Consider the following 17,983-nt stretch of genomic DNA (forward strand, 5'->3'; position numbering starts at 1 on the left):
TGTTACAAACTATTGATGTACTTAAATCGGATTGAGCAGATACATTTTGAAACGGTGTTTTTTTTTTTTTTTTCCCTTTGTATAACTTAATCTGATATTCGTGTGTTTGCAAGTAAAATTTAGGCAGGTTACGCACTTTTGATTATTGGAGCTATGTATTTTTATTCTTTCGATTTTGATCGAAATTTTTTGCAACGCAAAAATTCGTTGCGATCAACTTTTACCATTAGTAGGTCTTAGCTACCAAATGAACCGACTATTTAAATCCTTTGTGAAAAGAAAGAGTAATATTTAAAAAAGAAAGATTAGTTCATATTTGGAAGATTGAGAAGCAATCCGTTAACATCTTCGTAATCGGAGTAAATTTGGAGATAGAATATAAATATATACCTTACATAGTATATCCATTGGCAATTATTATTACTTTAATCTTTCATGTATAATGTCCATCGTTTAGACTGGTAAATTTTTCTATTTTTTCCCGCAATTATATTACTCTCAAATGTATACAATATATCAGATTCTTCGAATAGATACGATTCATAATTTATGTAGCAACTACACATGAAATAACTAGATCAAAATATCGAGACCCCCTGCTTTCCACATATACATAATACCTGAAAACTAAACGTACGTGTAAAATTACACCCATGCAAGCGGTACAACAGGACCGACGACACGAAGCTTACGCTACAAAAAAGGAGAGCGTTAAGTATATCTACCATATTAAATTCTCATTGAAATTTTACAATGTTTATATTAGATAGTTTCCGATATGACAAGTTTATTACGTCGAGTCTATACTACAATTTCTAAGACAGAAAAAGTAAAAACAAACAAATTATTTATTGCACACGAGTACCTACTTCAATAAATTTCTCCTTTACAATAATTTTTAGTTTAATCTCTCCCAATTCGTAACGTACGCTGTACACGTATGATGTACGAAGCTTATTTCCATCTGGTGACATACATGTATACTTGTATAATAATGATTCGCAATGACAGTGACGGTGATGATAATAATGATAATGATAATAATAATTTTATATTAATATATATATTAAATTTCTTACCATCTAAGGAATTGGGTAAATACATTGCAAAATGATGAGTTAAAGGTGTAATAAAATTACTTGGAAACAAAAAAAAAAAAATCGAAACTACCCGTAGATTGTCCACAATTAAGCAATTGCAAACAGTTCAGGTATTGCTTCGACGAGAATGTAAAAACTGATGTATAAATAATAATAATATTAGTAATTATAATGATTTTAATAATAATTGCAGTAATATGATAATAAGAAAAATGTACAAGTATGGAATAAAAAAAAAAATAACACAACAATCATAACATAATGATCGTCATTCCGACAACAACGAAACCGACGAACTATTGGGGGGCTGGACAAAATTTACGACAGAAATTATACAATTCCGTAGTTTCGTAACATGTATATGCTCATCATTCTCGTACCACGTACTGTATAAATTAGCCGATAATTTTGTTCAGCTGCAGGATGTCCAGTGACATGATTGAAATTCGATTGCAGGTGAGACGGTATCATTCAACAATAACATAGGGACGCAACCAGTACAGTGAAGAGCATCGAGTAATTCCTAATTTTAGAGTCATAGGAACATCCTGCACGTATAAATATACATACATACGTATATGTATATATATCAAGGTATAGATACAATATATATACACGTATATATATATACACCGATGTATAATATTGTGTACCTAGTTAAACTTTGTTAAACTTTCTTAAACTTCGCATTATATCCTTCTCGTCTACTTCTTTACCCGCACACACACATTTCATATTATTTATAATGATTTTACAGATACTAATGTGTATGCACATATATGAATATTGTAACATTGTTACATGTGCATGCACATAAATGAATATTTACAATTATATTTATACAATTAGTCGTTAAAACAGGTAGGAATCAAATGTCCAAAGAATGAAAGTTGCATTTTTGACATTGACACTTCTTTATTTGCGACGTAAGGTACCAATTCAGACAATCAACCGGAAGTTTTTAACTTAAATCAGATTCAAACATACCAAACAAATCTCTCATCTCGATACTAAAAAAACAAGCACGAAGTCAAAAGTCGTGTTAAATAAATTCTAAGATCAACATACGACCGAAAGATTCGTAGTTTCGACCTTATTTTTTACCCTGTGCGTAAATAACTTTTTCTTTATCTATTGGACACTTGGAATTCTTAAGATGTTTATTTCTCTCGTTTATTGTCGTTGTTTAAAAATGGTTATCTAAAAGACATTTGTCAGTTGAATTCTATTCTTCGATACAACTGCTGGGCGTATTATATCGTTTCTACAGAATGTCTTTTCAAGACACATTGCACCTTAAATAATTCTTTAAAACGACTTTTACTCGAACATCGAATTAATAAAACATTTCTGCTTAACAAACTTTGACCTTGCTTGTGCGAAAAAAATATCTTTTAATTAAACGTGGAACGATATTTTTTTTAACCATTCTTTTGTTCATTGTCACCCGCAAGGTCTCAGAAAAGCCTTGTGTATCTCTCCGTCCAGGATCGAAGACATCTTTTGTCAGGTGAAGTTCTATTTTCAAACGTTGTTCTGTGACGAATTCTGGATTTCGTATTGTCTGGGATATCATACAGTAAGTATCTCTTGACATTCCGAGACTGCGAATGGTGAGAAGAAATTAACTTTATTTCTACGAACCGAAAAGATGGCAGGATGATGATTGTTCTGGTTACAACTATTCTACACTCCCACAGATTGCAGCTAAATTCCATCTCTACTGTATACATTCGCGCAATATTAATTTGTTCTTTGCTTTTCTCCTTCTAAAATCCATATCTCGATCCTTCGCCTCAAGCGAGAATCTGGCAATTGTTACGATAACATCTTTCAAGTCAATACTGTCCTGTCGATTCATTCAAAGAAAGGCACAATCGATGCAGATTGAGCTACGTCCGTGTATAAAAATCAAAAAGATCCCGGATACGTTTACAATATAATATGTGAACTAAAATATCAATAAATTACAAACAAACGGAAATAAAAATTTTTCTTACTCCGTTTTCTCTTTTATACAATTTACAGTCTAGATTACATTTCTCTAGTTTCTTGGCTTTGTTTTCTCTTGATTTTTCTTTCCGAGTATTTAGGAGGTATCCCTTCATCTACTAACTTTTGTATTGCCACTCTGATGCTAGATCACGTTTTCACATACACGACGTTTTCTCACTTTTGTTCCTCCTATCCGTAAAAAGTTTAGTTGGAACATTTGTTCGTTTCTTACTTCATTTCAATTTGCGCACATAGTATATTCAATTTTCAGCTGCCCAAGTTTTACTTTGATGTCGTGAAAGGTTGGTCTCTTTTCTGGCTGAAGATCCCACGCCTGGGGAACGTCAAATACATCAAAATATTTATTAAACACAAGTAGATACACCATGGAAAATGGATAGATCAATATCATTCAGACAATTTCAATTTCTTTGTAATCTCTTTACTTTCTCTTTTCGTAAATCGACTATATTTCTCCAAAAATTAGAAACACATACTTTTATATCAGCATATATTGCAATTTTCTCTGTAAACAATGGTCAATCCATTAGCAAAACATTTTTTAATACCTGTCTCATGATTTCGTAAACTTCAGGTGGGCATCCATCCGGTGGTTCCATTTTGTAGCCTTTTTCAACACACTTCACGACATCTGCTAATGGCTAAATTGGTTTCAAACATAAATTATTATGTATAGTATTCATTGCCTAGTTCAACAACATTATTTTTCTCATGAAATCAAGACATTGAAACGGGACTATTACGATACTCACAATTCTAGGATACGGTACTCTGCCAAAAGAGTAGATCTCCCATAGAAGAATACCAAAACTCCACATATCCGATTTGTTTGAAAATTTCTGTAACGATATAAATTACTGTTGTGTATGCGTGTCTATGATACTCTTTGTACACTGGATTGAAATGAAAAGAAAAGAGAATTAGAATCAAATAGAGAAAAGAATATTAATATTTACCAGTATTTATCAAAATACTCAGCCCAAGAAATCGCATTTTGTGATTAGGGAATCCGAATAAATTTTGACTCACATTTTTTTTTTCACATCCATACATTAGATTCTTCTTTTGCTAAGCGACTCGAGCAAGCGACAAACAATCTGAACTATCTGGATTAAGAAGAGAATGAGAATATTGAAAAATAAGGACAAGTTAAAAATTAATTGCAATAATTCGTCAAATGAAACACAGGCGAATTACTTTCAATCAAACATTCTCTTCCTCTGCTGAATTTGTTTCTATAGTTTGAATTGACTGAATAATACAAAGAAATTGGATGGGTACGAATAAGTGCAGAGAAAGACACGTCGAACGATTTTTCAGTTTATAACTCTTCTTGCTCTCGCTTTGCGATATAAAGAGCAAATTCTGAGAATTAAGAAAAAAAAAGTATAAGTACAGAAAAAGATTGCTAAGAATCAGAAGGACAGATGAGCAGAGAGAAAAAGCGAGAGAGGCTTGCACTCCGTTAGTACAATCATTACGCGATTTAGAGATGAACTCACGTTGTTCCTAAGAGCCTCAGGAGCGGTCCATTTTATCGGCAGCTTTCCAGCATCAAGAGTGAAGTTTTCATCGCGTGCTAGTCCAAAGTCAGATACTTTCGCAGAATTGTCCTCCGCAACAAGGACATTTCTTGCGGCCAGGTCTCGATGCACAACATGTCTTGATTCCAAATATGCCATACCAGCGCAGGTATCACTGCGAACGAATGCAAACGGTTCAGGTCAGTACACTTGCTATAATTTATAGTTATCTTTGTTACTCTGTTGAAGAAATCGATGAAATTCGACATGTATAAAAATCATTTTGCGAAAAATACAGCAGAGCTATGTGAAACTTTCTGAGAATCACGGGGCAAACAGAATCCAGCGCATATGATAGTGCGATTCTGCAAAATCAACTATTTACGGCAGTTGTTGAATGAGAATTTGAAAGAATATTAATTCTACATTTAAAAAGCTTGAATTATTTTCTCAGGTATCTAAGTCATTATAAAGAACACTAAGACGGTATAATTCACATTCACACATTTTCCAATCTATCTAGTTGTCTCACAATCAGTTGTTCCAAAAATCTCCATAAATACTTACTAGGCAAAATTGATCTGATCCTTTTTCGACACGTGAAGTCTTCCCCTAGATCTGAGGTAATCGACAAGGGACCCTTTACTCATATACTCAGTGACGAGGTACATGTGCTGATTGTTGAAGACGAGTCCGAGCAGCTTGACAAGATTGTCGTGTATAAGGGAGGTCATCAGACTCGCTTCAGCTAGGAACCTTTGGGCAGCCTCGCTGTTGTCTTTGAGCATTTTTACCGCGACTCTTTCCCCTCTGTAGACCCCTAAAAGAACGTCGCCGAACTCACCCTTTCCTATGCACTCCCTCAGCTCAAGTTCGTGGGTCTGTATCACCCATCCAGCCTCAACGAAGGCCTTGGGATCAACGCAGAAGTCCTGCTTGCCCTGTTTGGGAAGCGACTTGGTGAGCTGGGTGCAAAGGCCATCGGCGTCCTGCTCGTAATGCTCGACTAGGAGGGCGAGGTTTTCGAAGAACTCCTCGTCGTCGATGGTCAGCTGATTGTTTTTGTACTTTACTCTGTAGTGCTCGACGCGGCCTTGAAAGCACACACACAGCGTATAATCGCCAGGAAAATTCGTCGACTCTCTAACCAGGAACAGACCGTCCTCTCTTGGACGCAGCAGCCTCTCCGCAGTTTCTCTCGATATCTTGCCGTGGAACCAGCTGAGGAATTCAAGCGTTTCATTTTTATGGAAAATATGATTCTCTTTTACTTTCACCGAACATCTGTACTGTGATTTTCTGAATAAAATATCATACCATCAAGCTGTGTTGGTAATAAATTTTTTTTCTAGTCAGTCATTAACGAACCCTTTCACTTTTCAATGTGTTCACATGCCTTAAATGAAATGACATCAGCATTTCCAGTCTCCTAACAACGATAGACCCCACATTATGCATGATGGTTTCAAATTTTGAAGAGAAAAGAGACAGATAGTTGTAGTTAAATGCTTTCCTCGTGTTAATATACATATTAGAGTGTTTCTTATTTAGGGCTCGTATGAAATTTTCATCATTCGCCCTCCAAATCAGCTCCAAATAATTCAAAAACAATTCCCTGATATTTCCAGATTATTTTCTCAAGTCTAACCACTCCCACCAAGAGAGTGGATTTCCCCAATTAAATTATAGGTGTTTCGACCACATTTTCAGCATATATCTTACTGGAAGAGTAATAATTTTTTTTTAATATCTGCAAATGCGAGATTTCAGTGGGCATTGGTGCTACTATCCGATAAAAAATTCACATTGTTATACCAGGCAATTTAGAAGAATTGCACACCTTCTAAGTCTGACGGTGTTTTTCATTTCATGGTTGTGCAATTGGCCTGGATTACCTGGTACGATGATTTGATTTTCTTTACAATAATGAAATAGGAATTTATCAATTTCCTTTTCAGCCATTTATCAGACGTTTCGTCATATCACTTTTTCGCAGACCAAGTTTGAAATTCTCTGAACAATTTTTTCCCCCCTGACATTCCCCGGTTTTCCATGAGCCTATCCTACCAGGAATTCCATGCTGGACAAACAAAACTTTCCGACATTACATTTTCCAGGCACCGGAAGATCCCAAGAAAATGTTGCTGTAATTCCGGAATATCCATGCATTTCAAGCGTATCAAATTTTCAAACAACTTACGGCATTGCGTTCAGCTTGACTTCGTGCCTGGGGTTGTTCGTCATGGGTGTCGGATTGGCAATGTTGCCCGAATTCGAGGCCATTATGACGGTGGGTGTTGTTAAATTACCACCATGAGTGAGGGATTGCGTGACGTTCGCCGACATCGAATGATGTGTCATTGTAGGTGAAACTGGTAACGGTGTTACCGTGTGCAGATTCGACGAAGCTGTATGCTGGGTCGTATTTTGGCCGAGGGAATTATGGGAGGTAAGATTCGAGGGTATTGTGTGGTGATTTTGGTTCCCATCGAGCTTCGCTTGACGTGGTGTCGCCGAAATATTCGGATATCCACCACCCGTGTTGTGATACGTAGGCATCACTGCGGCTGCCACTGTCGGCTGAATCAACCTCTGAAATCATTCGTTATGACTGAGATAAAGATTTTTACTTATAAGTTGTGAAGGTGTAAATGAAATTACAGGAATACATATAATGCCGAAAATCTCTTTTATATAACGCGAGCATCCTTTACGCGTTTTTCCATGCGCGTTTTCTATGACGGTCCAGTGAGTCTGCGAATGCGCATGCGCGGAGTACAGAAAATACCACTTTCAAGTCCTAGGAGTTAAAGGTGGTCCTTTCAATGCTGCGCGCATGCGCTGTCGCGAGAAAATCTGACGTTACGTGACCCTAACCTCAATTTTGTACTGCGTGAAAAAACACGTAGCATACTCTTGTTGTATACAAAGAATCGTGTGCAACAAGGAGGCAACGGTCTTTTCGCCTCGCCTATTTGCAATATTCGTCTTTGGCTCGTATTGCGTCCTCACGTACGACTCATATTGCAAAATTACGCCCGGCCCAAAACGACCGAATTTGCCTCCTGGGTAAACAATCAAGAAAAGTGGGGCTTTGCGTATTATTCAATTTTATGGAACTGAAGTTAGAAACGTTACTGTAATGATTCACGTTTCGTAAAAAAATCGTTAATTCGTAGCTAGAGGAATTTCTGAACTGCAGTAAAATATAACAGCACAAAACAAGTTCATATTTTGAAAAGTTAATTACTTCAAACTCACTATAAACTTGCAAAATAGTGACTTCCCCAATGTTACGTTACGTCAACGTTACTAACTTCAGCTTCATTGAATTTTGGGAGTTTATATCGCGACAAACGATTAAGCAAATTTATTCACAAGAAAGAAAATTTCTAGGTCACATTGTGACTTCACCGTTCGAGTCCTTGCCAATAATTTACTACAAATGTCTATTTTTGTACAACGATAACTCAAAATCGGAAGAATCATCTCTAAATTATTTGCGAAAATAGCGGTTAAAGTTTCTAGGACTAGTGTTATCGAGACCGTCAATTTCTCGCGTTTGTTTTTAGATACCTATATAAAAACTTACTTAAAGACAACTAAAACTCAGGGTTAACGAAACAGTGAGTGAGCCAGCTAATGATTTGTATAAGCTCTCATTGTCAAACATGAAGCTGCGAGCGAAGTCTGCATAGTATCAAGTTTAATGTAATTATACACGTTATAAAGATATACGAAAGACAAAGTAAGTGAAAAATTCTCCGACGGCATTCGTGTTCGATTTATCTTCTCTGGCAGCGATTCCTGCATCGCTTTAACAACTCATTCCGCAAGATAACCGCAGACTCGACAGAAAGCAACCACCGATGAGTTATTATCGTCAACTTCCTCTTTGTTCTGCGTCTCCTTCTTCGCCATATTTGCATCTATTCGAATATTACTGAACTACCGCGAATTACTCACCAGCGTTGAATTCTGCAGATTTTGGCTCATTATCAATGACGGTGGGCGACCATTATCTACAAAAACAAAACAACGAGTCTTGAATCTATTTGCAAAAAATATACGAGGATTCAATACAACGCACAATCATAAGTAATTTCATTTTGTAGTTTCACTTCATGTAGCTACATTTTGGTGAGGCTGATACAGGTATTTGAATCGATATATGTCTGTAGCTCAATTCGATCAAACAATTTGTTCGACGAAACGGAATAACAACTATAAAATATCATTCGATTGGTTTAAAATTGTTAAATCGAATGAGATTTCTTCCTAGACAATGTGAACGTTCAACACAGCTGACGATTATATTTACCAGGCTATGTAAAGGATGTTTGAATGATAACAGACTTCACAAAGAATTTAAATGATATATTTAATTAAACAAACACTTGTTGGTTCGTTACATTCACGTAAACACTGCATCGAACAAACATGGCTTGGTTAAATTATGGACACGAACAATGAAATGAATTTTCTGTAAAAGAAAAAAATAGTAAAATATAATGTTAAAATCATGAATCACCAGATCTAGATTTCCGGCCTGATGACGTTAACGGATAATACGTGTAACGATAGTCATTGGTGAAGTTGATAAGTTGCGTGATTGTGAAAAACAATAATCTATATACATATAATTATATGCATATAACTGCGTATTTCATTCATCGCATTGCGTAAATTAATACCAAGATGCACGCCTACGTATGTACGTGTATGCAGATTAATACGTGCACCAATTATGCAAACTAGTCTCTCCGCCACTTTTGCTGCTTATACCTGCCATATTGCCAGCTGACGAATAATAAGAGGAGGAAGAAACTCGCTGCCGAGGAATATTTAATTAGGTGTTTGATTAATCGCGGACTCGGTGTTAAATCGATATGCATGCCTGTAATATAATAATTTGCATGTAATTCTGAAAGTTTTCTATATTATACACAGCATAGGCCAGACTTTCACCCAGACGTGAAGACGTAATATTATTTTCATTTCGTTTCTTTCCATTTTTCGATCATAATTTCTTTACATCATATTCAGGACCGTTAACGAGTAGAAAATATAGTTTGACATTTTTTTGAGTATTTTAAAAAATTTCCTCATCAAAATCACTTTAAATATTTATAAATAATTGAGCCGTTCAATAAAATAATGTCTGATAAAATTCAGGGGAAGATTGCAGAAATTTTTTTCAATAAAATCAAAAATTACTCATTCGTTGGGCTTGCATGAAATTCCCCATATACAAATACAGATAATCTGAATATCTTACGACGTGTGATTCAACATACAAGGCGCGGCGATGACAATTTATTACACGATCAACATCCGCGGCAAACTATTTTTCCAACCCCACCTCATTTAAATTATATTATTATACCCTCGTTGAAATAAACTGCAAATTATCAACAGCTTAACTATAATTGAGTATTTATTCAAACGATGCATGTACATTTTTTTTTTTTTTTTTTTGAATACATATAGCTCTTGTAAAACTGCACGTAACGATGTTTATATAATGTAAACAAAATCGTTTTTTTTTTTTTACATACGTTTTTCAAATATAATTTCGGCAACCGTTTGAAAATTAAGACATTGTTTTGTTAGTATAATATTTCCATGACGTTAAACGCGGATTTCTAACGTTAAACGATAAATTAAAAAATCGGCTTTAATTTAACATTAACTTGAAATTTTTCTGAATTTCATTTATACGATCAGTTGTTTCGATTATATATTTGAAAAATTTCAAACCTCGTCAGTGATTTTACGAAAAGCTAAAAAAATTGCATAATCTTTCACGATACGCTTATAAATAAATTTGAAGAATCTCTAGGAAGAAACTGGTCGTTGCATATCACCGTCTCGTCTTTTTTTTTTTCTTCCGTAATCAAAAGACATTTCGACTTTCTAAATAACGATAATAATTATCGAACGACAATCGCTGTACAGTAGCTGTTATATCGTCATCAAATATATAAATAGGATTCTTATCCTCTACATATCAAGTATTATCTTCCTCTCTCGGTTTTTTCTTTTCTTTATTTGTTTACTATATATATATATATATGTATATATATATATATATATACACACACACGCACACACTTGCAACGGAAATGTACATCGATTGTGGTATAGATAAAGAAAACTAGTGCATGAGTCGTAGATGTTTGTAGATACATCGTGTGAATTCATGCGGCTGTTGTTATCATCAAAACTATATCAGATGTCATATGTATGCAGTAGCGGATAAATTAAGGTTCAAAGGATTGAATTTTAAAAAATTATTAGTCCGATTATCGCGTGACGATCTGAAGTCTGATAAAGTCTGAATTTTCATGTGTATACGTTTTATTTTGTTCTGATTTTGACTATTTCCATTTCTTTTTCTTTTTTTTTCTTCTTCACTCTTTCTCCGATCGAATCGTCACATTTTCAAAGAATTAATTCAATCGCAACGATACTTCGACTATCTTTACATCATTGTGTGATATAAATTACAATTCGTAACGATGATAAGAGTGATAGAAATTGGCAAAATTCGATGTACATTGCAAGAGTTTGCGAAAAGTTTACTCGATTAGAATTGAGAAAAGATCGTTTAAAATTTCGCCTCATTTTCAAAATCTGTAAGTCAGCCTGACGTGTGTAGTGTAATATTTTCGCGGAGGATAAAAATGTTAAAAAAAATATGGACAACGGCGAATCGCGAAATATTCAATCGCGGCGAAAGATAAACGATTGCACAGATCAATTTTTCAAGCAAGCGGAAACCTTGCATTGATTTTACGTTTCCCGATAGAGAAACAAAAAAAAAAAAAAAACGGGGTGAAAAAATGAAATAGCTGAATAAATAAAAGATGTATTGAATAATTCAGCGTGCGTTTTTCCTCGGCATCGGCAATGACGTCAGTTATGTCATACGAGAGAAGAAGAAGAAGCAGGAAAAGAGGAAGAAAGAAGGAGAAGATACCTACATATGTAATAATAAAATTTATACGTAGGTGGAGGACACATGGAGGTATTTGATGTAAGGTGAGGACTCGCAGACCGACATACTAATACACATGAATCACCTTTACGTAATCTTAAGTGGCCATTACTCAGGATAGAGCTAGACTGGTAAACTAGCACGCACCCACTTTTCATGCCACTTGAAATTACTATTTTATACGCACATCGCGCGGTGTTTATAGACATATACGTGTATAAACATGTGTGGCGTGAAAACGATTCGTACATACGAATAAACCTGTGAGGATTCTTTGAAACTGCACGCAGCTTAAGATTAGACTGACCGTAAATCGACTTCAATTTGCGATATGAAATAAAATTGAAGAGAAATAAGGAACTTTAATTGGCAAGTTTGTTTATTTTTTTTTTTTTTTTTTTTTCACACAACGAGTCTCGTTTTATTCACTCGGTTTCATCGTTCTCAGAATTCCTTATTATGAGAACACACGGCACAGTTTCAATGTACTTAATCAAGTTCAATCAATTTATTCGCGAATTATGTGAATGATTTGAACCAATCTTTTTCATCGATTATAAATATAATCGAGAATGTATTCGTTAATTTATTCGAGCCATATCATCGTTTTATTGTCAAAGATTGAAAAACAATCGGTGATAATTTATTTTTTCTTCTTCCCAACATGTAAAAGACGAAGTGTTGATTGGCGTTTGAAGCATACGAATATAGCAAGCTGATTCATACATTGTAAATGTAGATTTGTATTTAAGGTTACACAGCAGTCCTACCTTTACCGACCGAGCACTCAACGTCGTTCTTATTTACGGTTATCAGGATATGAATAACTTTCCTGAAATCCACTTTGTAAGAAAGAGCGATATGATTTTAATTACATTTTACAGAGTGATTGAGAGGGATTACGTGAAAAATAAATTTTACTTTCATCAGGTAATTTCTCATATGATTTCTGTAGTCCTAAATGATTTCTCATGACTACCGATAATAACCAATGCAGAATTTTATTTTAATATTACCGTTTTAGTCTCATTTAGGATATTACGAAATCATTTCTATAACAAACATCAAAATCATCTCAACGTCGGCAGTTTACTATTAAAATATGTGCAAATAATAATGTAAATAAGTATGACGATGAAAACATAAATGAATAGAAAAAATTAAATACCACGCAATATATTCCGTAGCATAAAGATGCGAGTAAAAACAAGGGGGAAAATAAATCCATATTTGACTGACGTAATAATTGTTTTTACTTGTATTAATTTAAATTAATTTTCAAGTAATTCAAACTTAATCCTTGTAATTCAGACAAACTTCTTCAATTCGACTCAATTCATTTCAATTCATGAATATCGAATCTTTTTCACAATAATTCCCAATAATTCACTCTAATTCAAATCAGTTAAAAAAAAATTCAATTCATTCCTTTGCATTTCCCGTTAATTCAAATAAATTTTATCTCACCCCGAACAACTAATTCTGCCACAAGTCCAAACTAATTCAAATGAACTCGACTTAATTTTCCATAATTCAATCAATCCTCAGTTAATTTTTGACAATTCAATTAATTCTCATTAATTCAGGTGAATTGGAATTAATTCACAAACTTATCGACGCATCAATTCACCGAGTTATTTTCCTCTCGATTAAAAATCCGAAAAATTCCACATGTTTCAGAAAGTTTCAGCATCACCGGCAGCTTTGCTAAACGAATATATATATATATATATATATATATATATATATATAATGTACGCACTTTGGGGGGCACGCAAAGTGAGTTGTATATTACGTATGTGCCTGCACGTATGGTTTCAACCGAGCACCTATCACGTACTCTTACACGACATCGTTTGCATGCTTTGCGAATATACACGTACCTTCGCACATATGCAAAGTTATACACACACGTATATGTACGTAAATGCTGTAAATGTTCACTTCCATTTAGGTGACATCATCGTGATCGCCTTCATGATGCGCACTTCGTAACGCTACATACATTATACATCTAGACGAGGTGGGGTTGAAATTTCGAATTTGAAAAGTTCCGAAGGCGCAGAATTCCGCAATTTTTTAGTTGCGAAACCTTGAAGTCAAAGTTTTGATTGAGCCGAAACCCAAAGCTGAAAGTTCCGAAATGGCGTAAATCCGACGAGTCGAACTCCCGGAAGTAAGAAAATTAGAAAATATAAAAATCCGAAGCATCGAAATTCTTTACGATCGAAGATTTTCAGTTCTGTGAATTTCTGACTTGCTGAAAGTTTCGCCACTTCCATCTTTCCGTATTTTTCAATTTTCGATATTTTTACCTTCGGAATCATGGTCATTCCGGCCAATTTCAAAACCGTCCCATGTGTATGTAAAAAGAGGGTTACGTTAACGTAACGGAAACTCGGGAAGGAAAATCATCACTGAGGAATTTTAGAACGACTTTCGAAAAGTTGAATTTTCAAAATACGAGCCTGTTTTGTTTATCACGGCTGACTAAATTTCGGACAATCCTAAAGGTGCGAAGTAACGATTTTTCCGAAACATGCATCGTTGCAGCAACGTTACCAACTTTAACCTCACCGAAAAAAAATACCCATGCCAAAGATATTATTTTTTTTCATACAAAGGTAGCAGATTTTTCCTGCATTTTTTAGTGGAATCTGTTCTCTTTTTATTTTTTATTGTATATATATATATATATTTAATTTCTCCCTTTTACTTGACATTCGTAAGAACGTTCACGAGACGTTTAAGCAAGATTGTAATATAATTTGCCTGGATTTCGGAAAAATTTTCCAACTTTACGTTCGGAACACGGAAAACGAACCGAGAGAAAACAATATTAACATAAACCGGAGTAAAATGTCTGAGATATAATTGTTACAGTAAATAACAAAAATGCAATACGATATGCAGTGAAATTACAGATCAAATTTCTTCACATCCTTATCGTTTCATTTATTATTCATAGACACGTATCACGTTTCGCTAATCGCAAAATATAAACATACGGTGACGTTATGCTCGCGATGATTTCGACATTTCATGACTCATGAATAAAATCCAATTGCATTAATGGCTTTTGCAATTTTCTCGTACGAGTTTTAATGATAAACAAATAATTATCAGGATGATAAATAATAATTCTACGATATCGAGGACTCGATTAGCTTCCCAAGTTTCAATATCTCTTTAAATATTCATCATTGTATCTCAGAATCCGTATTAGAAGCAACTATCAATTAATATTTTTCATGTTTTTCCTTGACACTTTTTTACCATCGAATCTGATTTACAGAAAATTAAGTAAAACATGAATTCGCGTGCGATTTGTCTCTATTGTTGTACATTTCGTGTTTCGATAACGAATTTAATGTAAAAATAGCAGCAACAGGTTCATTTATAATAAATCTAGAATGCAAAACAAGAGATTAAAAAAGGTGCTTCAATTTTCGGGAACGTAAAAATACGCATAAAGAATATATAACGCTGCATAATAAATGTGAAAAAGGATTCACTCGTTCGGTATTCTTAACAGTACAATTTACCGTACAATGACCGAGAGTAAATCCCACAACATCTGTCAGCCTTATAAATCGCGTTATAAATGTTTAACGTCCCGGTGTTTGGAAGTTGATTTTATTTGTGTTTTTCATCATTTTTCCGTCTTCGCGAAAAGCGACTGGCAATAGCTTTCAGTGATATACTACAACAAATGTTTCAAATTAAATTACAAGTATACTCAATCATTGTGTCAAGTATTTTTACCATCTACTTTGTATCCATTTTTAGTATATTTAGAGTACTTGTCAACACTTTTCTTTGCGGTTCTTATCGTTAGTAACAAATTGATTGAAAACAATTGTAATAAATTACAGGAATAATTCATTTCTGAGAAACTTACTCCTCTACGCATGAATTATAATTTTTTGGGATCGTTGATTCCGAATCTGAAATCGGATTCAAAAAATTCAACATGGCGGATCCAATATGGCGGACGAAAATAAATCAAATTCGAGCGCATCCGGCGAAAAAACTCTGTCCAGTATTTTTTGAGGTCGCTGATTATGAATTTGAAATTAGATTATCAAAATTCAGTATGGCGAATCTTATTAGCAACCCCGAAAACCAGTGCATAAAGTTTTTTAACCGGATTTGATTAACTTTGAAATTTTCGTTCGCTATCTTGAATTTTTGATATCTGATTTCAGGTTCGTAATCAGCGACCCGAAAAACCATGGAATACTATCTTCTTATAAAAGTTGACTCATCGCAATAATATAGTGAGACTTGAAAGTTTATTGTATAAAAATTCATTCGTTAGTACGCATTGTAAGAGTAAGAAAAAAAAAAAAGAACGAGCATCCAAATACACCGAATTATAATTATAAGTTAGCGTCGACAATATTATTTTTAACCTCATTAGTCATCGTTAAAGCGAGAACGAAATGTTTGGTACGAAATTTCATTTATTTTCATCACCACTCCGTCAAAACAAAGACTTGTATCTATTATTTTTAAAATTCGTCGCAATAACACATTATAGAGTTTGAAAAAATGTCAATTACCATACAAATTTTTAATCACTAGTCAGACGCCTTGACATTATTTATAATTATTCAATTTTTTTTTTTTTTACTCTCGATTTGTGCGTTTCCTTGCATTTTTCGTCCCTATAAGGGTATAATAATATAACTTTCTACCACACTTTGGTGGTAATCGGAAATGAAGAATACTATTCAAAACGTGAATTGTTGTTAATTGTGAGCAGATTGTATGTGAAAAAGAAACGAAATAAAAGTAATTCCACAATATGAAAACATATCTTATTTCTTATCTTTGTTTCCAATCGAATAATCTAAAATTTAGAAAAGTGAAAAATCAACGAAAAGCACCATCTTCCATGTAACGTAAAATTCTCACTTTTTGACAGAACCTTTATTTTAACCTGAACAAACTTTTTAGGGGGTGCCTTGGTGAAAAATCACAAATTATTTTTTTCCGAAATACCCTAATGTACATACAATAGCCATACGATATCCATAGTTTAATTAATTACAGAGGCAAGCAACGGAGGCGACGACGATGAGCCAAATTAGTATCGCGGGATGCGATTCGAACAATTTACTTCATCCGACGACTAGATGTAAAAAAGTGAATTTGCAACAGCAGCAGCTAATTTGCCGGAAGACTGTCTTCTCCTTTCTTCTTCTTCTTATTCTTTTCTCTCTCCTTGTTGAAAATAATTAAACAGCACGACCCATCCTACCGCTGTGCCTCTCAATTTCACCATCATTATATTACAACCTTATATCCATTAAGCCCGAGACCACCTGTGCCTATTATGTCTCTCCTCTTCCAACCATCCAACAACATGGCGGCAACAGTTTCCGGTAACCGTGTACGTACGTAATATAAGTAACAGATTTATTTTTTCACTAATTAAAGGAGTTCGCACGACGTGCACGGAGGTTTTATAAAATTAACTCGCGTTAAGCAAAAGGGATAAATCCATTTTTTTTATTTTACAATTTACCTCTCCCGTCCTTCATTTAGTTTATCTCGAATTTTCTTTCGTTCTCTCTTCTATATACATGTTCTTTTGTTTTTCGTTTTTTTTTGTTTTAACGGTGTTACAATTACACCTAGATTTATTCATTACTATCATTATTATCATCAATATTACTATCCACTCGATGAAAGCGTATATATTTGACGCGCACATGCCTGCGGAATCAAAAGTACGTGTATGATATAACCGAGAGGGAGCAGCGCGACTTTCGCATTCGTTCATAGTCTTCTCAAACCCACGCGGTGAAAACAGCACACATGATATGCGGGCAGATAAATACCTCGTCGGTATTTTTGTACAAATCGCGTGAGTATTCCGTTTATACCTGGTAGGTATTCACCGTATCTCTGCGACTCTGTGCCAACCACCATACAACCTCGTTGCGGCTTTACGCATCAACAACCGTGGTGTAAGAATTCGAAGAGGGATAAATTTAGATTCAACGAAGAAGGAAAGAGAACGAAGAAGAAGAAGAAGAAGAAGAAGAAGAAGGGACACACATCTGGAGAGACGAAAAGATATACATACCATACACACAACGCGTGCGTACGTGCGTAAAACGCAGTGCAGGCAGCAGCCTTGACCTACCGAACATATATTTCTCTCTGTTCGTATATTATCGACAAATCAAAATATAGTGTGAAAAAGAAGACAAGACAAAACAAAACAAAACTTTAACGAGCATTGCTGAAAAGCAAAGAGAGAAAAGAAAAAAAAACCGTCTACCAAAGAGTCGAAAAACATATACCTACATTCGATTGGAGAATAAACCGGC

General features: G+C 34.6%; 1 protein-coding gene across 3 annotated transcripts in view; it reads right to left on the reverse strand.

Moving 5' to 3' along the window:
* Positions 1–17,983, reverse strand: part of LOC124183232 (tyrosine-protein kinase CSK) — a 20,186-nt gene continuing 2,203 nt past the window's right edge. Inside the window, exons 2-8 of one of the 3 annotated variants that reach the window (XM_046571437.1) lie at positions 8,606–8,661; positions 6,840–7,231; positions 5,207–5,860; positions 4,619–4,814; positions 3,869–3,955; positions 3,665–3,757; positions 1–3,429 (exon numbers count right to left, since the gene is read on the reverse strand). In XM_046571437.1, the coding sequence (XP_046427393.1) occupies positions 3,334–3,429; positions 3,665–3,757; positions 3,869–3,955; positions 4,619–4,814; positions 5,207–5,860; positions 6,840–7,231; positions 8,606–8,635 (1,548 nt within the window). In that variant the 5' untranslated portion in view covers positions 8,636–8,661 and the 3' untranslated portion in view covers positions 1–3,333. Of the gene's footprint in view, positions 3,430–3,664; positions 3,758–3,868; positions 3,956–4,078; positions 4,223–4,618; positions 4,815–5,206; positions 5,861–6,839; positions 7,232–8,605; positions 8,662–17,983 lie in introns of those variants that run through there. The other 2 variants (XM_046571438.1, XM_046571439.1) reach the window with 2 other exon arrangements.

The sequence above is a fragment of the Neodiprion fabricii genome, chromosome 5 (assembly GCF_021155785.1).
Source record: "Neodiprion fabricii isolate iyNeoFabr1 chromosome 5, iyNeoFabr1.1, whole genome shotgun sequence".
NCBI lineage: Eukaryota > Metazoa > Arthropoda > Insecta > Hymenoptera > Diprionidae > Neodiprion > Neodiprion fabricii.